The sequence below is a fragment of the Mya arenaria genome, chromosome 15 (assembly GCF_026914265.1).
Source record: "Mya arenaria isolate MELC-2E11 chromosome 15, ASM2691426v1".
NCBI lineage: Eukaryota > Metazoa > Mollusca > Bivalvia > Myida > Myidae > Mya > Mya arenaria.
Window position 1 is genome coordinate 33577062 of NC_069136.1, and position 23432 is coordinate 33600493.

The 23432-nt window shown below is 33.9% G+C and overlaps 1 protein-coding gene across 4 annotated transcripts; it reads right to left on the bottom strand.

Moving 5' to 3' along the window:
• Positions 1 to 1954: 1954 nt before the first annotated feature.
• On the bottom strand, positions 1955 to 17482 carry LOC128220625 (excitatory amino acid transporter 1-like). 4 transcript variants are annotated; one of them, XM_052929100.1, is made up of 12 exons: positions 17299 to 17482; positions 11699 to 11958; positions 11189 to 11263; positions 9331 to 9453; positions 8371 to 8455; positions 6697 to 6848; positions 6243 to 6369; positions 5654 to 5748; positions 4976 to 5114; positions 3325 to 3519; positions 2593 to 2727; positions 1955 to 2197 (listed from the first exon to the last, which is right to left on the bottom strand). In XM_052929100.1, exons 2-12 carry the CDS (start codon positions 11862 to 11864, stop codon positions 2020 to 2022), a joined length of 1470 nt encoding a protein of 489 aa, XP_052785060.1. In that variant the 5' UTR covers positions 11865 to 11958; positions 17299 to 17482; the 3' UTR covers positions 1955 to 2019. The 4 variants fall into 4 exon arrangements, with proteins under 4 accessions (XP_052785060.1, XP_052785057.1, XP_052785059.1 ...); XM_052929097.1 differs by having other exon boundaries at positions 17181 to 17482; XM_052929099.1 differs by lacking the exon at positions 17299 to 17482 and adding an exon at positions 15941 to 15988.
• Positions 17483 to 23432: the final 5950 nt, after the last annotated feature.

A 23432-nucleotide genomic window follows, 5' to 3' on the forward strand; every position in this document is an offset into this window, starting at 1 on the left:
GTAATTATTAGTATTGAATATTATTGTTCTGCGTTCATTGATGTATGAAGTGTCTGAAAATTTTAGGTGTTTATGCAAATGAGATGTTATTTTTCCAACACTTCATACATCAATGAAACGCAGAACAATAATTTTCAGTTCTTTAATAATCATTATATTAAAAAAAAAACTAATTTTTATTCAAATATATTTTTGACGCAATGTGTTTGTATCAATTCCCGATGTAGTGATCTCCCTTTACGAGAAAATAAATATGTATGACACCACGTATTTCAGCAATTTATAAGAACAATGTTACAATGTGTTCGTATCAATTTACCATGTAGTGATCTCCCTTTACGAGAAAATAAATATATATGTCACCACACATTTTTGCAATTTATGTTATTTTGTGCCGGACTGTTATTTGAAATCTTGCTTATCGAACATTTATATAAACTATTAGATTTCAACTTGTGATGACATCATTTATGTTTGTCAAATATAACGCCTTAGTACATCATATATATTTGTTTCCGGATGAAATTTAAATACCGCAAAAAGATATACAAGGATCACAGAAAAAGGGGATGTCCGTCATGTTCGCTAAGCAACTCGCTTAAGATTCTGCGCATGATCTACCCAACGAAAGAAATGTATCAACACCACTTTGAGCAACCTTGTTTTATTTCTGAATGTTGAATCATTGTACCTGATCCATTTCCGTTTCTTCAAAAGCTCACTTATTCTAAAACGTTGTGTGAATTAATTGGTGACTCTCTGGACTCCATTGCCAAGAAGATACAAACAAAATGTCTTAAATTAATCAGTTAGGCTAGCAACTTTATGCGAGATAACGCGTTCCAGGTTCGCTCGAAGTATGAAACGTTTGAATTCGCTTCTTATAAAACACTGATGAATTCGGAATCTTCCATGAAACAAATAATTTTCAAAAAAGGCCGTATCGCAACTGCCTCGCTTTTTTCGTGTACACTTAAAGACAAGCTGTACTCTTTGGAGAAGGAAAGCATTCATTTATTTCCACCTCCTAAAAGTTTACTTTATCATTCATACAAGTTTGTTACTTTATTCTAACAATTCATTTTTGTTATCCTTAAATGCCGCTGTTGTAATCTTGACTATCTGTTTTCCCAAATTACAAGCTAACTTTTGAATTCTACCTGGATGGAACTTGATATTTTGCTGTTTTACAGATATTTCTTTGAAGTAAGGTTGTGTTTGTACCACACGGATTGTTCATAAGCTATATAGGCGCGTTTCTATATCCTATTGAATTTTGTATCGTATCAAAATAGCATAAATCAAAGTTTGTACGTTGAACTAGTAGCTGTTTGTGTCACTAACATCCTTAAAGTATTTGCAGACACTTCAAAAATGGTGGCCACATCTGGTTCTGTCTAAGTTGTTACTGGCTAAGCTGGAATTGATATTTTTTAAAGTTCGCTCATTTAGAGCGCAACTCATTTGCAAATAGTTTGGTACGAAAGAAAAGCTCTAAATCCGCACTGTTCGTCACCATTGTATTTTATCAAATTATTGTCAAGATTTTACATTGAACATAGTTTCCTCGGACTATCGCTTGGCATTATTATTCAAGATCCAGGTTTTCTTTGTTTATATTGAAACGCACGCGATGCAATCCTGTATCGATTTATTCTGAATGGCATGTGATCGTTCTGAATATCTTGAGCAGCAAGTATGTTGGAATTTAGCTATAGTCAATTGCCATTTGTCTTTTATTTTTTTAAAAACGTACGACTTAATAAACGTTTTTATAAATTCTGCTGACTAATCTTATGTACTACGATAAACGTTCACATCAATAAATTGACTTTAAAATGTAGTACATTCTGCAAGACAATACATCACACGTATTACAGCAGTAGCCTCATTTTGAATAATTTTTTTGACAAGAGTGTGAAGAGCCTCACTATCATTTCCCCTGAAAGCTGCAAAAGTGGTTTTGTTTATTCAAGAACCTTAAAGATATATAAAATTAACACGAAAATCCTTATCAATTTAAAGCTTAGCAACAGTGGATTCCTCAGATCTATCAATCATGTTTTCCTTCTCTTCGACACTGATGATTATCTCAATGTTATTTGCAGATGAGTTTCTAGGCACTTCGCAAAAGTGGGCAGTCACAGCGGCGCATATTGTGTTACTGGATACGCTACTCGTTGACCGGAGTCGGTCTCTGAATTTACAAATGAAATTAGTATAAGCAAAAACGTATTAGATATGTATATAAAAAGTGCTATTAACTACCAATAGGATTGTTAGAAGTGCAACATTATTTAATGTATACAAGTAAAAGATGTTTAATTTTAACAAAACACAACAATCTGACGTAAGTCTGCTTCTTGTCATTCGAAACCAAGTATCAAATTGTTACCACCCCAAAAGCGGAAAAATAATAACCTAATACACCTAAGTTTGTAGAGTTGACCAAATAAGTATATACTTAGGTGTTTTGGATGACTGACTGTCTCTTTCATGTGACCATAGACGCCAGATTATGTTCAAAGAAGATGACTGTTGTTTAAATTACTAGACGGACACGAAAAATATATTAATAAGATAAAAACTTACAGAAGAAATTCCAGACCAAACAACAACGCAGTTGCCTCTCCAGGAATGCTCAAAGAATCAAGGAGCATTACTATGGTTACAATGGAAGCGCTCGGCACAGAAGGAATGGCTAAAGACGAAACTGTCACAAGTAATCTGAAAATAGCGTATTTCAAGTATAATTAAATAGGAAAACAACGTATACTTAAATAATGTTATTATAAATTATATAATTATATTATAATTTGTTATTTCAAATAAACCAATGCTACCTTTATTTTTTAACCATATGCTGGTATTTCAATCCTAGCCCTTGTTAAATGATCTACATCCCAAAATGAGGAACATTTATACATAAGGAAGAAGATAGTTCATATGTTTGAGATTTAATGCTTTTTGCAAGTTCAATGTATTTACATACATGTGCGTTTTACTTTTGATAAGACCAATTTCCACGAGGGTGGTGTTTTCGTGGACGTTGTGGTCTGGTATGTCAGGTAGTACATTTACTTTTATTTCATACATTGAACAGTTATAATGTAAAATTATGTGTGATATTCTGCATGTTATATGTGAATACACAGAGGTTTTCGAACTCAAGTCATACCGATAAATACATATCCTTTACACGCATTTTTGAACGTTCGAGAAGATCAATTTTTCACAAAGACATATTTTCTAATTTGGTTTAAAATACATCAGCATCCGTACAAAGACCTGCATCTAGAGATGTTCAGAAAGTCATACCCATACCCAAATGTAATCACGTCACCGGCGGTAGGTTCTTCGCCCGTCAGGTTCCAGATAAAGAGACAGGAGCAAGCTATGAACAAGGCTGACCCGTTCGCGCTCAAGGTCAAACAAAATGAGATAACAAAACGGGTGATGCGACTGTCGATCTTCAACAGGTGCTCACAGGAGTAAATCATCTCAGGGGTTGATATTGCGCTTAAAGTAAAGGTAATGAAAATGTGTTAATTCACTCTCAATCGTTTGCTTATCTTAAGGTAATCGGAGAGTATTTTATCGCATTTGTATAATTTTCAAAAGACAATTAATCAGTCATTAAGCGTGTACATGTTATTGTTCTTATGTATTACATTTATTCATCCTCAAGCTGTACATCTCTGTGTGTTTTACAAATAATTTGCACACTGTTGCATATGCCTTGTTCTTCTATGGACGTGGTCTGAATAATAAACATTGTTCATGAATCTACGTAAACTTAGGATCTAACACGAAACATTAGTGTATTTATGTATCTAGTTGGCAACTCCAAACGGCATTTACAGAGTAACCTGAACCGTTTATTTTTATTATAACTAAGTAAATCACACTATTTTTCCTCATTTCTTATCAAAATCACTTTACTCAGGTTCTTTCCTAACTAATCCAGTGGTAAATTTCTTTCTGATTACAAGTTTTTCTATTGGTAAGGACAATACCCAAAAAGTGAGTATTTCGTTGCACGTTGCAAAAACATATTTTATATAAATATCCATATCTATCGATTGGCAAAGACAAGTCAAAAGAAACATTTAACAGAGGAGGTTTCATATTTTCTCTATTTTTGTATTTATTTTGTTTAATTTGTACTTTAAAATGCATGGTCTAGAAGAAGCAGATAACAAACAGTCCTAATGCTTTGATTATTCAAACTCATATCAAAATTTCCATACGTAATACAATGTCAGTTATGGAAACGTTTTATGCTTTCCTTTTTAAAATATACAAAAAAAATGCTATAAAGAAATAATTAACAAGACATTTATTATAGAATGTTTGTCACTTTTGATTATGATGATAAATATGGGAAATATCATGGACGCTGCAAATGGCAATAACAACAAACCTAAAGTGTAATACTAAAATCACGTTAAAGTATGAAAAAAGGAATAGTGTACATAATTACGAAAGAGAAAAAAGAAACCATTGGATGAAGTTCTTTTTTTACCTTCGTGCAACATAGCTGCTCAAATTACTGTAAATATGGCGTAAACATGAAATAATCACGATTTACAAATGCATATTTAACAGATAATAAGATGTTTTTTCAAATTAATCTGATTTTGGAAGTTTTAAGTTTTAAGAAAGATGAAGACAACAGAACATATTTAACATTTGAAAGAAACGGATGTGGTATAGACAGTTAATTTTAATTTACATTTTACGACAGGCTAATCACAATACATGACGTCCAAGTTCTGCATGGAAACAACATCCATTTTATTTAGATGATGTTTGTTTATTTCTCCAATGCTTTCAGGTAGACTGGCCGTTATACTTAAATCAACTGTGTTCTTTAGTTTAATATGTTTTGAGCAACGTAATAGTTATCAAAGTTTCATGGCCATATAAATATAGTTATGAAATGTAAGCATACATAATACAAATTCAGACGTACGAGCTAGCTGTTGAAAAGGCAATAATCCATGGGCGACCAATTTTTTGGAGATGGACAAGGGGGTTGTTCCTCGTGGTCAAAAAGAGGATTAGTGGTAAAACAACCCCTTGCTGAACCACAAGTGCCACAACTACGGCTCCTAGTGAGATAATTGCAATAATTAGACATACATATACTCTTACAAAACAAATGCAAAGGTAAGTATGTTTTATGAAATGGCATTATCTAATCAACATTTATACAAATACACCATTATTAAAAAAGTATGTGCGTCAGATTACTTAGTATCTCTACAGAAGGGCAAAATTAAGACAGTCCTTATCCCATGTATTACACACTTGTAATCAACAAAATATCAAAATAAGTGAAAGAAAGAACTTCGAAGAGCAGAGGTTAATCTATTGGTAAATGTTCAACGTACGTGGTTCATCATAAAACCTTCATAATATTCATGCTAATCGTTTTGAAAGTTTACTTTGGTCACTAAAAAACTGATGAAAACTAATAAAAATGCCATATAAAATTTACATTGAATCTCCGCTGGTTCTGTGAATATTCAAGAACAGCACAGTCCATCCTCATCCTCAGTGCTTCGATTTATTCAAAAACCATAAGATAACATATATTATGTGATGCTTTATGTGAACTGTATAAATCATTTCAAGTATGAAAGCTCACCAATAAAGAGACTGAGTTCCCTGAAAACAGCACCGACGTCATCAAGACTAGCAACTGTTGCTAGGATCAGACTTAACACTCCAATCGGCGTCAACCTGAATACAGAGGGTTCAAACAATCGCCGGATATAAAGAACATGTCCAATGTCGATGCTGATAAACATATATTGGTCTTGAAGTTCAGATGGATTGGTTCATTTAAAAAATATTTACATGTCCTGTTTTTTGTCATTGGAATTCAATTTCATAAGAAAAAAGAAATACTGAACAGTTTATTTGCGTATATGTTTTAAATAGTACCAATGACTGCATGGAATTTATAAAACACAGTTTGGATAACCCATTAAATGTCTGTATTTTAAAATATATATAATTGTACATAATTTAAACAGACCAAATATTAACGTCATCAAAAACAAATGGTATTTATAGGCTAAGAGCGGTCTTATGGTACGGTATTTTCCCCCCTTCCAAGAAAGACGTGAGCTATAGCTCCACCGAGTGCCTGCTCTTTTCCCAAAAAACAGACTTTAATAATAGCTTAAACTGGTCTTCAGAATCGAGCTTAAGTGTAACCTTAAGTGGTTTACCACATGAACCAACGAATAACCTTGGTTACAATGGCGGAAGCAGAATCAAAGAAGAGAATAAACGGTTTCCCCTTTTCCTTCAAGGCGGAGGCTGCAATGCCGACCACGATGCAAACAAATATAAGCCCTGCAAATACATTCAAAGGACATTTTACGAGCAAATATAAAATGCTAGACATGGGTATCACTATTGTCACTAGAAGCCATTTCAAGTGGTTGTGACATACAAATGACGTTTGCTGTCAATGAATGATCTTAATCTATCCAGAGGAACAGTGTTTTTGTATTTCGGATTTAGATGCTCAAACGGTTTCAAAAGTGAAAGTGGAATGTGTTTCTACATTATTTTGTATTTGAATTTGGAAACAATATATTTACGAATAAACATATTATATAAGCCAATAGTAAACGCGTTAGGTTGAATAAAATCACGTGATATTGGACACCGGTATACCAAGAAGGTTTGCGCCACCAGTTTTCCCAAGTTGATTTGTGATGGTGACAACAGTCGTGTTTGAATCGGGAGACACGGTATTCATCTCCTTCTGGTAGTTAGTCTGATCTTGCTGAAAGGTCGCCTCAAACAGGTTACTCGGGAAGATATTTCTAAAAAACGATGTTAATAATAAATACACTGAAAGACAAAACTAGTGATAAAACCTTCCAAACTCATCGTGCACGTGAAGCTTCACGATGATATACTAACGTGCACGAATAGATAGATACATGCATGTAACATCGCGTAAGTATGGCTACTCGTACATGCGACATAATGCACGTCTAGTTGCAGCATAATGCACGTCTAGTTGCAGCATAATACACGTCTAGTTGCAACATAATACGCGTCTAGTAACAACATAATACACGTCTAGTTGCAACATAATGCACATATTGCACGTCTAGTTGCAGCATAATACACGTCTAGTTGCAGCATAATGCACGTCTTGTTGCAACATAATGCACGCAGCATAATGCACGTCTTGTTGCAGCATAATGCACGTCTTGTTCCAGCATAATGCACGTCTTGTTGCAACATAATGCACGCCTTGTTGCAGCATAATGCACGTCTTGTTGCAGCATAATGCACGTCTTGTTGCAGCATAATGCACGTCTTGTTGCAGCATAATGCACGTCTTGTTGCAACGTAATGCACGCAGCATAATGCACGTCTTGTTGCAGCATAATGCACGTCTTGTTGCAACGTAATGCACGCAGCATAATGCACGTCTTGTTGCAGCATAATGCACGTCTTGTTGCAACATAATGCACGTCTTGTTGCAGCATAATGCACGTCTTGTTGCAGCATAATGCACGTTTTGTGGCAAAATCGGGCTACGCCTACATACAAGTGGTGAAGTTTTAAAAATCGTGTGAAATTTCTCTTTTGGCTATACTTTTAAGTTTATTGATATCACACATATGATTCTCTTCTTGTTTTTGTTAATGCTATTTTAAACAGGTACATTGTACATAAACATTGATGGTGTGGCACAAAACAGTAGTTCAAGTATACATCTTGATTGAGCAAACATGTGTTACTTTAGATTCATTATAAATTTAGAGATTTAAAGCTGGGGTATGCAACGCTTTACTTGATGTGATGTCCCGTACCTTATAAAACAAGTCTCATATCACAGTCACAGAAACTCTTGAATACCAGAATCAGTACTTGTATTTGCATCATAGGTATGCATAACAATAAAAAAAAATGACTTCCTTGATGGGAACAGTGTATCTTGTCAACTCGAGAATACACCGTCGAGCGAACGTTTTATCAGCCGCCGGCAGTGTTTGGGTTTGACGAGATGAACGGTCTCCCTAAGGTCAATATTTTTTTGTTATACCAAACAGATTTGAAAGATGTCTACTATTTATTTGATAAAAGCATATTTCTTCTGGTATAAAAGTCAAAACTTAAACCATTCACGCAATGATTATGTATTTTTTATAACATCTTGAATGAAAAGAATACTGAAAATGCGCTTACATACAGCTGGAAAACAGGTATAGATAAAGTTAACTAAAAGTTATGTTAGCTATAGGATTAGAGTGCTCCGTACAAAAGGCAGATTTATATAGATTGTAATCAAGGTTCTATGGACCTCTGTTAAGAATAGTAAGTTCATACCTTATAAGGTCAGCAAAGATATCATGTGTCTCTATCTTATTCTCTTCAACCTTTTTATTCGAAGTAAGGCCAACGCCTCCTTTCCCTGTAGTGGTAAAAAGGTAGGAACTCATTTACATGTATGCAAAATCCATTCCTGAATTATGTTTATTGTTCACAGACGCCATATCATTTTATTCGGATGTGGTAATTGTAAATACCGTGTATATTAACTTCTTTTGCAGTTGTCTGCAGAATGTTTTGCGGTACGTAATAATCTAAGACACGGTTGAAATGATGTCATTTTATGGTATATCTGAAGTGACGTCAAGTCAAAATATATCCTATACATAATCAGTTCACGCTAGTAAATACATGGAAACGCTATTTTAAATGTACTGCTTATTTAATTGTCCATTTATTGCCAGCGTTATTTTAAAATAAAATGCCATAAATAGATGCAGTGTTATTTTATTACGTTATGCGTACGTTTTTGGTAATGTCGCGCAATACGACTCTGCTCCAGAGGTCCGCTTTGATAAAGAATCATATTAAGGTCACAATCTTTTCTTATTTGTGTCTTATTCTGCAACATTCTTATGCCAAATTGAAACTTAAATCGTATGTTTCGGAGAGCGATTTATTGTTCTTCGATATAAGGTATTGCTATTAACTTGACAGCTATAGTTGCTGATATTGAGCGCCGTCAGCGTTTTTAAGGTTTCCCATTGCAAACATGTAACAAGAATCACTCGCATAACGCGTTCTAACCTTAGTTATTAAGGTTGCAATGTTACAAAGCGGAACAAGATTTCCTGGCCAATACATTACAAAACTGTTGGCCTGGTAACATTATGTTACGATAGAGAACCTGTTTATTTAAAGAATAGACATGTACACTGCGAACAATATTTACATGAAAACCTGTATTAGATAAAAGGCAATAAATTTATCAAATATAAACATGAAAATAAATATTACCAGGCTGAAAGACTAGCCAGCCAAGAATTCCGAGGATGGTGGCGATCATGTTGGTGACAAAAATGTAGATAAACGATACAATTGTTATCTTGCCGTTTTGTTTGGCATCGAGTGACGCCGTACCTAAAAGGTAAAATACAACTGATAAAGCTTTAATTTAAAAATAAATTGTGTCAAGCAGAAGTAGAAGTTATACTGAATTAGACGTAAGCTGGAAAACGCCATAGTTTATGGCACTAGATAGAATGACGTCAACACCGGTGTGAAACCTTTTTTATGGCCCATGATTAATTCGAGGTCATTGTTTCATAGAATACGTATTCGATATGATGCAATTAACTGACGTGGATGAACGAGGCATTGCGATTGCATTACAGCCAACATTTTACATTGAAAAGAACTGTATCTGCTTATCACAGCACTTACTAAGATTAGTGGAGACTGCTTTAAGCTCCGAGAAACCCCGACTATGTTGCCTTGGTTGAAACTCGTACCTATGTTCTTTTAAACAGGCAATGAAAATATGATCATCGAACCAACAACCCAAGACCTCTCGGATACGTGTCAGACATCCTTCTACTAGATCTCTCTCACACACTCAAGTTATTGCATAGTAAGGTATCGCTTTGGTCATGTTAATTTCGAAGCCATAAGGTCATTGTGCTTGACAGACATTAGACATTATAAATCCGAATTATCGTTAAATTGATTTTCATATCTTGGTCCCGACGAATTCGAAGTAACGGTGTGTAAGTGTATAATTTTAGTTTCGGGAATTGTTTCGTAAAGGGAAACTGCACTGAAATTGGTTTTCCAAGAAATTCAATATGTCGTGTTCATGCCTAAAGGGGCTGGACACCGGATGGTCCAAAATGGGCTTATACAGTATTTCCTCAAAACAAGCTTAGATTTGTCAATGCCAGCTCGTAGGAGACCGATTACACATACCTTAACAGGGTAAAAATAATAAACGTAATAATCCTGTTGCTGTCTCATCTGTGTTTCCAAGTATAAAATAGCGCATAATGGGTGCCCAGTTGAAATCACATTCGTTTATAAGTACAGATGAATATGCTGACGCTAATTTTAAACTTTCTGTAATTTAGGTGGTATACAGCCCTCGTAAATGTCGAATTGGGAAAATGCACAAGAATTTCGTTAAAGGCATGTGTCATACGCGATGTAATAGACTAGTAAGTAAGATTCAATGCGTTGTACACAACGATATCAGTTTAATGTTAGTGTTTGACCATTTTCTTTTTTTCTTGCAAAGGTATCATGTGGTGTCTAGGTCCTTTAATGGAAACATGCAGCACGTTCATGATTATGTTCTAAATTCGTTAAACAAGCTGAATCTTCCTTTAAGGATAAATCACCTTGGGCTTATATCTTGTGTAAACAGTGTATACATAATTTACTGTTATATGCATATGATTCATGATATTAATTGTGGCACACGTCGTAAGGCGCTAATAAATTGAAACTATACATTAACTTGTTTCATTATCACAGGCAATTAATTGTTTTATTTGATAAACAAAGGGATACTTGAATGATAAAGAGTCTCCAACATTTTGAAGTGTTGTATGAAATTAAGCTCAACCATGAATACTTCCTCATTTCTTGTAGCAGAAGGGGTGTTTGCCATTAAAATTTGAAATAAATTTTTGACTATCTTACAGCTTTAAGAGTATTTTGATCGGATCCAGTTAGCGTACATCAACAAAAACTTAAATAAATGACATAAAGAAACTCTAAAGATACATGGTTAAGTGTATTTTGCTGGTTTAAGTGTCCATCTCTCGCCCAAGAGGACGTCCGTTTAAGGCCATATTTGACATACAAACAAAAGACTTACCTACAATAACGCTGCAAATGATCAAAGGCACAATCATGAGACGCAAGGCTCGCAGGTACAACTGACCGGGTAAACCTAGCGGAGAAAGCAAGACACCACATAACAATAAACATAAATAAAATTAACGTGTACTCGTACTACAAAGTAATCTACAGCAACGAGCTATCAGCCAATGTTTCGGCTATGCATTTGTGACTCATCTCAAACCAAGAAAAAACGAGTACTTTCTATCTTAAGCTACATGTATATAATTGAAACGTCTTATGAAATGGTCGTTTTGTGTGGCACAGAATTTCTTAGCATGCGACGCATATAACCGTAACGTTAAAACATACATAGTACATACATTTGTTTCATCTTTGTAAAAATAACGCTTGATAGTTTTCTGAGATAATTTGCATACATCTTATACAATGGTAAATATATTTTCACATTACTTTCCATTAAAAAGAAAACACACAATGATCAGATTGTTTTCAGTGCTTTAGAACGTTAAAAAGTATACGAGACCCATCCACATAAGAGCGGTGTCCGAGGGACCAACAGTCCTGACTGCGAAGCCAATGCCAAAACCGAGTCCCACTGCGACTAAGGTTATGAGCAGAAGGGCCTCTCTTTTGAGGCATCGCCCAAACGTTCCCGAACAGCAAATGTTTGTTCCCTTCATCTCTATCATTTACAATAGAATACTTGTATTTGATTTTTTGGAGTTGGTGCTCAGGCGTTGTTGCCCAATTATCGGACGTCAGCAGTTCATTACTACGAACGCACTGAAAACAACAACAATGATAATAATAATAATAATAATAATAATAATAATAATAATAATAATAATAATATTAAAAAAAATAAAATAATATTAATAATAATAATAATAATAAAAATAATTATAAAAATATTAATAATAACAATAATATCAAAAATAATAATAATAATAATAATAATAATAACAATAATAATAATAATAATAATAATAATAATAATAATAATAATAAATAATAATAATAATAATAATAATAATAATGATAATAATGATGATGATAATAAAAAGGAATAATAAAAAAAAATAAAAAAAAATAATTATAATAATAATAATAATAATAATAATAATAATGATAATAATAATAACAATAAATAGTATATTCACTGAACCAAGGATTTCATTTAAAAGGACACGGCCAGGGCCTAATATATACACAGAACCAAGGATTTCATTTAAAGGCACACGGCCAGGGCCTAACATATACACAGAACCAAGGATTTCATTTAAAAGCACACGGCCAGGGCCTAACATATACACAGAACCAAGGATTTCATTTAAAGGCACACGGCCAGGGCCTAACATATACACTGAACCAAGGATTTCATTTAAAAGCACACGGCCAGGGCCTAATATATACACTGAACCAAGGATTTCATTTAAAAGCACACGGCCAGGGCCTAATATATACACTGAACCAAGGATTTCATTTAAAAGCACACGGCCAGGGCCTAATATATACACTGAACCAAGGATTTCATTTAAAAGCACACGGCCAGGGCCTAATATATACACTGAACCAAGGATTTCATTTAAAAGCACACGGCCAGGGCCTAATATATACACTGAACCAAGGATTTCATTAAAAAGCACAAGGTCAGGGCCTAATATATACACTGAACCAAGGATTTCATTAAAAAGCACAAGGTCAGTGCCTAATATATACACTGAACCAAGGATTTCATTAAAAAGCACAAGGTCAGGGCCTAATATATACACTGAACCAAGGATTTCATTTAAAAGCACAAGGTCAGTGCCTAATATATACACTGAACCAAGGATTTCATTAAAAAGCACATAGTCAGTGCCTAATATATACACTGAACCAAGGATTTCATTAAAAAGCACAAGGTCAGTGCCTAATATATACACTGAACCAAGGATTTCATTAAAAAGCACAAGGTCAGTGCCTAATATATACACTGAACCAAGGATTTCATTAAAAAGCACAAGGTCAGTGCCTAATATATACACTGAACCAAGGATTTCATTAAAAAGCACAAGGTCAGTGCCTAATATATACACTGAACCAAGGATTTCATTAAAAAGCACAAGGTCAGTGCCTAATATATACACTGAACCAATGATTTCATTAAAAAGCACAAGGTCAGTGCCTAATATATACACTGAACCAATGATTTCATTAAAAAGCACAAGGTCAGTGCCTAATATATACACTGAACCAAGGATTTCATTAAAAAGCACAAGGTCAGTGCCTAATATATACACTGAACCAAGGATTTCATTAAAAAGCACAAGGTCAGTGCCTAATATATACACTGAACCAAGGATTTCATTAAAAAGCACAAGGTCAGTGCCTAATATATACACTGAACCAAGGATTTCATTAAAAAGCACAAGGTCAGTGCCTAATATATACACTGAACGAGAGACACATAACGTACAAACAACACTGACAGGCCACACATGCATATAAAAGGGTTATGCGTAATAAATGTGTGGGTAATCGCCTTTGACATATAAGAGAGTCCGGAGTTTACTAGAGTGATCAAACTTGTTAATTGAAAGGGTTTGGTCTATTTGGTCTGTTGTCTAAACAATTATACATAGTTGCAAAATAAGAAATGTGCGCCAAATCAGAGTCGTAACTCTGGTTTCACATCCGATAAGGTGTTCTAAGATATATTATATGTTGAAAATTAACATTGGCAGTTTTTGGAGTGTGATTAATTCCTGTTGGGACTTCTTTCTATACAAATATCTTATGGGAATTTCATGGACTATATTTTAGGTAGTTCACTAGACGGCTTAAACGCATTTATGGATGTTGTTCCAACAATTATAAATAAACGCAAAACAAGAAATGTTTTAAAAATCGGAGCATTAACTCTGGGGTTTTTTTATCCAATTTGGTGTTCAAAGATAGATCTTGTGTTGAAAATTCAGTTTGTCAGTTATGCAGTTTTTGACTAATTCATTTTTTGGGCTAGTTTAGGACGATTATCTTACAGCTCGAGCAATTATGGGGACAATATTATTTCATTGACACTAACGACTTTATATATTACATTCTGAAAATAAAACTGATATTTCAATTCTGGTTTATAACTCCAAGACGGAAACATATTGAAAACAAACTTCGCAAAACATTTATAGTTCCTCCACAATATTTGTTTTTGTAGTGTCATACTATTTTAAGAACACCAACATTGTTACGTTGATGGTTTAGTTTTTGTGCGGGCCAATGACAATCGAGGATTTTCCAATTTTCTGTTCATTAATTTTACGCATGCTTTCAAACTACAAATACGTTTGAGTCCAATTTTAAAGAACATACATCGCAAATATACTAGGTATATATGAAACGGTTCATCCAACCCGAATAACTACGATTGTTGATCAATATTTATGTACATCGGTTATTATTAATTTTAATAGTTTTTGTAAGATGAGAATTTATAATGTATATTTTATTTATTTACAGGTTTTCGTCATTGAAGTTATTCCTTCATTGATTATTTTCGTTATATAATGTATATATTCACAATGTTCTTACATTACTTTGGAAGCTTTAAAGCATAATAAAATGAAGTATCGAAAATCCTAGGCCGTACCTTTCCATTTAATAACTTGACCAATAACACTTTGGTTTCTTACACGAAAGTATGAAAATACAATACTGCTATTTAAAAATATAAGCATTGCACATAAGTTAATAAATACGTTATACAACAAATATCAAACTAAGATTAAACTGTGTTAATATACCCAGAAGCAGACAATGAGTAATCATGCAGTCGACAAACTGAGTATTAGTATTTACCTGTATTATTATCGAATATATTTTCTGTTATTAAAGATTAAAGGTTGCATATTTCTTAATTTTAGATGATTTAAATCCAAAGGTGAACCCATAGCAAATGTTCATAAATATTTTTCACGCACATATAAATCAAAGTATCGTCTTCAAGCGAATAAGAAAGATCTTTGACAATGAGTCATATCCAAGTATCATAAAACATACTCTAAAACTTCGAAAACTGTTTTAAAACCAAAGTTTATTCACTTTAGTTTCGATTTCGCGTTCGACCTTTTCATTTGTCATTCAGTAAATGGCAACCGATGCTGATTTTGTCACATGCTTTATGCACTTTTCAAATATTCTTTCGTTCATTTACTTTTTAATATTTGAAATTTACATGCACTAATTAAAGTTTATTGATAAATAATCACAAAAAGTTTACACTAATTCACCAAAAAATGATAAACAACAAAAAAAATCGTTAAGAACTATTTCTCCACGAGCCGGAAATAGAAATGACAGCTTCGTCATCAGCTGTCAAAACTGTGCGTAAGGGGCATCCTTTGGGTAGAGGCATTGCAAACAAATTATTTTAATAAATGAGGTATGTATAAGCAAAAACTAGTGATCATATTACAGAAGAACTATATTTTCACAGGTGGCTTCGATCTTACACTGACAGTAACACACATTATCTACATATATACAGAAATACAGATGATCCCAAACTTGTGTTTTATAATCCAGTATTTAGATTTTAGTTTACTTTATACATCAACGTAGTTGAACTTGTTTCAGCTGTTAAATGGGTCAAAGATAATATGAACACTCACTACGAAAAATATGTTCGGAAAATATCCAAAAATCAAGAAGCATACTCAATAAGATAAAACTATTCGAAAAAAGTAATTTAAGTTCGGGACTCTCCCTCAACTTGTCACACACATACAAGTGCTTGAGTTGCCCATCCCAAGGAACACGATCACCTCTCTGTAACGTGCAACAATGGAAATATACAGTATAATGTCAATGATTCACCAATCTATGGCTTTACAATGTGCATGTAAGCAGAGTTTTTATTTTATGTGTCACTCATGGGCGTGTTCTTGTAGTTTGCATTTTACCATTGACAGGCAAGTGCATCACTGCAAAAAGTTCGGTAACTACATGTATATTTTACATGAAAGTATTTTAAGGGTCGGCAGCGATGCTAAAGTCGATTGAGGGACCAAAGTTTTAAATGTTTTAAAAAATCAATTTTTATTTAGTTTTGAGGTTCAGTATTTAACAAGCATGACTCATACATCCGATGAAACATGAAAAGCTATGATTAGGAGTTGAGTATTTTTATGAAAGAATATTTTATCAGATTTCCAATCAAAAAACATTTACGTTTTTCGGAAATGTCTTAATACAAAAAGAACATGTTTGTGCGTCATATTTATCGGAACTTCCCAATCAACAATGTCTTGTGGCTTTGTGTTGATTGCAGCTATTTTAAAAGATATATATGCATTTGTGTATCCCGGAAATGAATTTCATCCACGAAATTTCATTATTTTTCTGAATAACTTTCTTATTTGACAAGATATCATCAAGATCTCTGAACACATTATTAAATAGGTAGTCTGGGGCATTTTGACATCAATACAAAGTACTAATGTCGACAGACCTTTATGTAATAATGTGAATGGTTTTTTTATCCAAAATCTGTTAAATTCTTTTTTTGTAAACTCCTAACTAACCCAAAACCTGTCGCCAAGAATAAATGTTTCACCCCCAAAAAAGATCGTTCCTCAAAGCTAAACCAAAGATGTATTTTTTAAACGTTTTAGTTGTCGACCTTTTTCTACCAATTTATGCACCGCTACCGGCCCTTAAGGTTATTATTTTCAAAATACAACATAATATGCCCAGATCAACAGCATATTGAATGAACATGCCAAACTATGTCATTCTAAAGAAGATTTTACAACAGAGGAGCGGAATTACATGCGCTGTCCTTCACCATGGCGAAATAAATACATATGAATAACTTCATTAATACCGTTAGGTACATGCATGGTTCTAAAAGCATTTTTCTTAATAACACTTTTACCATACTTACTGAACGTATTTGTAAAATTTACTGAACTAATCAATAGCCTAATATGATCTAAGCACTACCTTATACATAAATAATACTTAACCACATAAATGAATTATTATCCGAATCACTATTTTTTACCCGAACACTTATGTTCTAAATTTCACACTTCGGGACTTTAATAACATAAAATGTCCTTCTACTGTTAATGAGTGGCATACATTTAAGATAACAAGAATGGATCACTGGCCGTTTACGTAACACATTCCTAATATACGTTTTGCTTGAGTTGATCCGGTTTGAATAATGCTATTCAAGAATAAACATATTTATTATTAGAAAATGGAAACGTATCTTGCGAACTAAAGCCACCAACTATTATAAATCATGCAACTGGTGACGCCTCATCGTAAACACCAGGTCGCTTATGAAAGCCGTATTATGCCGACATTGTGGTGAACACAATAATGACATCGTAAAACATCATTTTTTGCATGACAGGAGACATTTGCTAGACATGCTACAAAACCACGATGCTGATGACATTAAAACTGTTGCTATCTCATGATAAAATAGATCAGTCAATCTAAACATTCTAAACTGTTGGGTTGAAGCATCTTTCGACTTTACTGATATTTATATAGTATAAAATTAAATAGATAGAAAAAATCTTAAGTGGCACATGTATTTCAAATCAATACATACAAATATATTTGGAATAATAAAACTTCAATTACCAACTAAATATTGCATTTTTGGAAAAATATTTGTTTTTTATAACAATATTGTAACCGTGTATTTAATAGTGAAAACGCACATATATTACATGATGGGTGAGTGCTAAAAGATTTACAATGATCAACTATTATCTCATTAGGTAGAAATACCATATTTTTTGCACCGTTCGTTCAGATTAAACACGACTTTTGAAATAACATATTTTTCCCATATTCATTTTATTGTTGTACTTACGAAAGTCTGTTTATGGTCAAGACGGACTCCATTAAAGCTGCACTCTCACAGATTAAACGTTTTGACAACTATTTTATTTTTTGTCTTGGAACGAGCCAATTTTTGCGATAATCCATGGAACCAGTTATATAAGACTGATGACAAAAAATTAGATCGCAGATTTTTATAATTAAGTTCAAAAATTAATGTTTTATGGATTTTTCTTAAACCGTTAGTAACGGTTTAAGCTATAAAGCATCAATTTTCGAATGGAAATATGAAAATCTACGATCTGATTTTTTGTCAACAATATTACATCATTGGGTTGCAGATATTTACGCAAAAATTTGCTCTTTCCAAGACAAAAAATAAAAAAAAGTTGTAAAAATGGTAAATCCGTGAGAGTGCAGCTTTAAAGAAGCACCTTTAATTTCTTACGTTTCGTTTTTACGTCAAGTATTTTCTGAAAGGTGTGTGCCTGTATATCCAAGCATCTTGAATTTAAATTATTTTTTTTAGATCGGATAAGATATTTTTTAAGTATTGTTGGGAAATAAAGGGCCCTAACTCCTAAATGATTAAAGCGATTTCCATGGCTATCGAACTTGGTCAAGGTATTATGGTCACAAACATGTGTTAAAAGTTTGGTGAGGATTGGACAAACAGTTTTCAAGAATTAGATCGGAAACAATCTTCGGGACGTATTTTTCAAGTCTTTTTTTGCAAATAAAGGGCCGTAACTCCTAAATGACAAAAGCGATTTCCATGGCTATCGAACTTGATCAAGATATTATGGTCACAATCATGTATGTAAAGTTTGGTGAGGATTGGACACATACTTTTCAAGAATTAGATTGGAAACATATATTTTTGAAGTATTTTTGGCAAAAAAGGGCCGTAACTCCTAAATGACTAAAGCGATTTCCATGACTATCGAACTTGATCAAGATATTATGGTCACAAACATGTGTTTAAAGTTTGGTGAGGATTGGACAAACGGTTTTCAAGAATTAGATCGGAAACAATCTTCGGGACGTACGTACGTACAGACAGACAGACGTACTTACGGACAAGGGCAACCCTATATGCCGCCACTTTGTGGGGGCATAAAGATGTGTGTTGTTACTGGGGCGGTATTCAATATGCAACTTAAGTTAATATTATGGTCATACATGACTGACTTCATTCACTCTATTGGTCAGTTATTAATAACAAGTAATCCGATTAGCTACATCGTTCATATATCCAATTAAGATCAATATTGAATACCAGCCCAGATTTCAGTGTTTAACTTAAGAAAGAACGTTAACTACAATGTTTAAATTCTCCCATTTCTTGACCCTAAAATGTTTAGCAATTATCTATACAATTATCATGAATCAAAAGAGCACCTCGAACAACGTATGTTTGCTCGGCACTTTCTCAAAATAATTGCGACTATTTATTAAAAAAAAATTTCGAATCATCGTTTAATTTTTATTGCTACATGCATATCGATTATTTCAATAAATATATCGATTATTTCCATGAACATATTGCTTATTTCCATAAACATATCGATAATTTCTATAAACGATCAATAATTCATATATTTATTGAATACAAGTGTTTGTTGTTTTTGTGTGTGTTTTTTAGAATGAAATATAAACAATTAAGTGAAACAATAAGGATTAGAAATATAAAGTTTTTTACAATGTTCATTAGAACTACTTTGAATATTAAAAGATAATAATCCGGATAATCAGTCGTGTGTGACCATCGATTATAAGCGTATATGATAGTGCAGTATGTGTCTAGTTCATAAATTGTTTAGAGGATATGGTTGTGAGAATAAATACATTGACAAGCACAGTTCAGAAACAGATTTCGCGCAAGTTTAAAAAAAAAAACACAACACTTCCATGTAATCGTTACTACGTATACACGGTGAGTTTGGCAGCCTATATCACCAGTAGTGCCTTTCAAACGCAGGAATGTCTAACCGAGAAACCTGTATGAGACGATCTTTCAGCAGTACCAGACAATCTACAATAACAAAATAAAAACTGTGTCTCCCGATTCACAAACGACTGGAGTAATCATCACAAAGTCACTCACGAGAACTTTTGGCGCCAACTGCCTGGTATGCCAGTGTTGTTGTTTTTTATCTATTTTTGCATTCTATATCCGAACGCCGAGTATCCCAACACTGTGAATTCAAAAGTAGTGAACTGGCCCTCTGTTCGGGAGTGAAGCAGCTTGATTAGAAATGTGAAAAGTTAGTCTCGTCGGATTGACCTTGATCGTTCACTGACAGCAATTATCAATAGTAAAGCTAAATCACTGTCGAAGGCTTCCAGCAAACAATAAATGACTTAAAACAGCATCCGGTAAAAGTTTGCAAATCCGGTTTATTTGCAAACTTATTTTTTTATTATCTTAGATATCAATTTCAAAAGCGACACATAGGAAGTTTGCGCATTAAATAAGAAATATTTTAAATAAAATTAAAAAAAAAGTTTTAAGAAGTATAAACAATTTAATTCCAAAATTGATTTCACCCGTTGGCCACCAATTGGATTTTAGGTTCCCTGCGGGTTTTTTGGCAAACTCCAATTGGAGATTTTTCCATATGAGCCGAAACGGGAGAAATCAGCAATTGGAAAAAATCAAATATTTTAATTTGGAACAGAAAATTACATTTTTATTTATGTCTTTAATACTAGATTAATAAACATTATTAAAATCTAAAATAGAATCCAAAATTTTGATTTTGTAAAAACGGCTCCAACAGTCAATTTCGTTTGATAAAATCCACCAATTGGCGATTACAGAAGTTGGGGAACACAAAAGTTGGAGAAAACAGCAATTGGAGATTTCCACAGTATAACAGCTGCTGGCGAGAAATAAAGTTGGGATACATACATGTCTTCATATTATGCTTATTAATTTCATATTGTAGATTATTCAAGAACATAACAATGCAAGATGTTATCTCAATTCGCGTATACCATCGGCATTTTCAACTTGTGTGCAATCCAAAGCAGTTTTATTATAAACAACTGCGTCAGATGTGTGTTTTCATTATTTATTTTCAGAAAACTGTTTTAACCAAATGCATATTTCACTTATGATTCTCAACAATTAAACTGTTTGCTTAATTTTTTCATTGTTTAACATCATTTCTCGGTGTGCTTGGTTATTATGCTGAATTTTAATCGACTAAGGCTAGAGAACACTGAATGTAATTCTTTAGACCACTCGGTCAAGGATAACCCGCGAGAGTGCAAGCACTTACTTCAAACATCAAGAGGCCTTTGTTTTGCAAAGCACCGTTGCACGGGAACAACTTTCCTGGTTTAAATCAATACTGAGTACATCACATTTCCTATATACGTTGGTTTTTACGTTAGTTTTAACTAAAAAAAACTCGATTTTGACAAAAGTGAATAGCTGATAAGATCACTCTGAGTCCTTTTCCTGGACAGAAACTGTTACTGTGTCATTTTTGAGAGGCTATCCATGAGACTGTACCCCTGGTGAGGATCGAGCCCACATCACCTTGGGTTACAAGCGGATACCTACACGGCCACTAAGCTACACTCACCCTAAAAGTACCCAGCGCCAGGCAAGGGATCGAACTACATATACCAACTGTTTTCGTATTTCGGTATGACGCGGCCATGGATTGAGCCCACGACTACGAATTCCGTAGGCGAACGCCTTAACCAATAGGCTACGGAGACGGTATTAATGCATGTACTCAATAGCAGATTCGGGGAGAGGGTAGTACCAAGCGCGCGCGCCGTCCCCCACCCCTTTGAATCGTCCGTTTATACGTTCTTTGTAAATATCGGAAACAAATACAATAAAATAAGATAAAAATGCACTATTTCGGACTATGAATTAGGGGAATATCCCCCCCGGGACAATATTTTAAGCAATTCAAAATTCAATTTCTGTTTTGAGGGAGGGGCGGGTGTGGAAAGATTGAACCCCTAAGTTTCAAGTTACCCTTCTAAAGTCCATTCCTGGATCTACCACTGGTATGTGTAATAAGATTGTTGTTTCATAATGTTATAGTTCCTTTAAACAGTTTAAACGTTTCATGACATTAAAATTTACAGATGCAAGTGAAGTTTAAAAACTTCATCGTGACTCTTTATACAACATTCTCGTACTCCAGAATGATGATGCTATGCATTGGATTTATTATCCGACCCATGGTGAATAAGAATGACAACGTTTAAAAGCTATTATTTATAGAATTATGATCAACTGACTGACTGAGTATCCGCCGAACTTTTCCGTTTAAAGAGCCTCTCTAATGTTTGGGCACCAAAAATAATTTTCCACGTAATGCATCTGAAGACATTTATTATACACTTTGGTATTGAAATTGCGGAAAAAGATAGTAACCAGGTTGATTTTCTTTTAAAGTTAAATTGCATTTTTAAAATACAATTAAAGTATTAATATAATTTCGTTACAGTTGGGGAGCAAGCCTATGCCGGTGCAGATAACACATAAAATAAAAAAAGGAAAAAAGGATCGCTTATCCACTCGCCCACAGGGACTCATACTAAAGTGATGGATATTTTAACCTTAATAGAAGTTATTGGTTAATCACGTGATAATGTCAATCAACTGATTGTGCAACAGCCTTTTGTTGCATCGCGTTAGTAACGCATTTCAAAATTTCGAAAGCTAAAACTGACCCTATGTCCGCATGTATTTATTTATTTCACACAATTGGTTGTGTGTTTGCAGGGCCATTCCCAGCAATTGATTTCAGAGCCCCCCCTCCCATAACTTAGGGTCAGAACATGCGCCCCTCTTTTGAATCCTAAATTGATATCGCATTACCGTGATGTTGCCATGTAATTTTCAAGGTTTTGAGCCTAAAGTACATGTTGCGTATTCACGTATTTTGTCTTCGATGTGTTGACTAAATTATGATTTATACGAAATTATAATAAAATATATAGAAAAATATACAGTTGTTTTTCTTTTGCATCGATAATCAAACTAAAGGTAAAAACGGACCTACTAATTCTAATTAGGGTTGGGTGTCCAAAATAAATATAATTGGACTTTTTTTGTTGCATTCCCATGGGAGATCACTGCGTAGGATATACATACTACTGTTGTTTAGCCACAGTGTGGTTTGGAGTATGTCAGGGGCGTAGCTAGCCCTCTATTCATGTGGATTCATAAATGTGCTAGGGGGGCATGCCCCCTCAGAAAACTTTGAAAACCATGGTGTAATCTGGTGCATTCTTGGCGTTCTGAGATGCTTTAATTAGTACTGGAAAATGGCCAGTTTTAGGATCATGTAGACAACTTTGGCTGATTTTTTTTTTGTCAGAATCATGTGGTTTCAGCCGCGTACTCACGTATAGGAGGCTACGCGCCTGTATGTTGT

What these genes read in the sequence shown, in the direction of transcription:
- LOC128220625 (XM_052929100.1), bottom strand. Translation starts at nt 11,864, where the DNA reads ATGATAGAGATGAAGGGAACAAACATTTGCTGTTCGGGAACGTTTGGG. An exon ending in CTGGCTAGTCTTTCAGCCTG is followed by an intron (nt 8,456 to 9,330) that starts GTAATATTTATT and finishes TTACCACTACAG; the next exon opens with GGAAAGGAGGCGTTGGCCTT. An exon ending in GGTGACGTGATTACATTTGG is followed by an intron (nt 2,728 to 3,324) that starts GTATGGGTATGA and finishes CGCTATTTTCAG; the next exon opens with ATTACTTGTGACAGTTTCGT.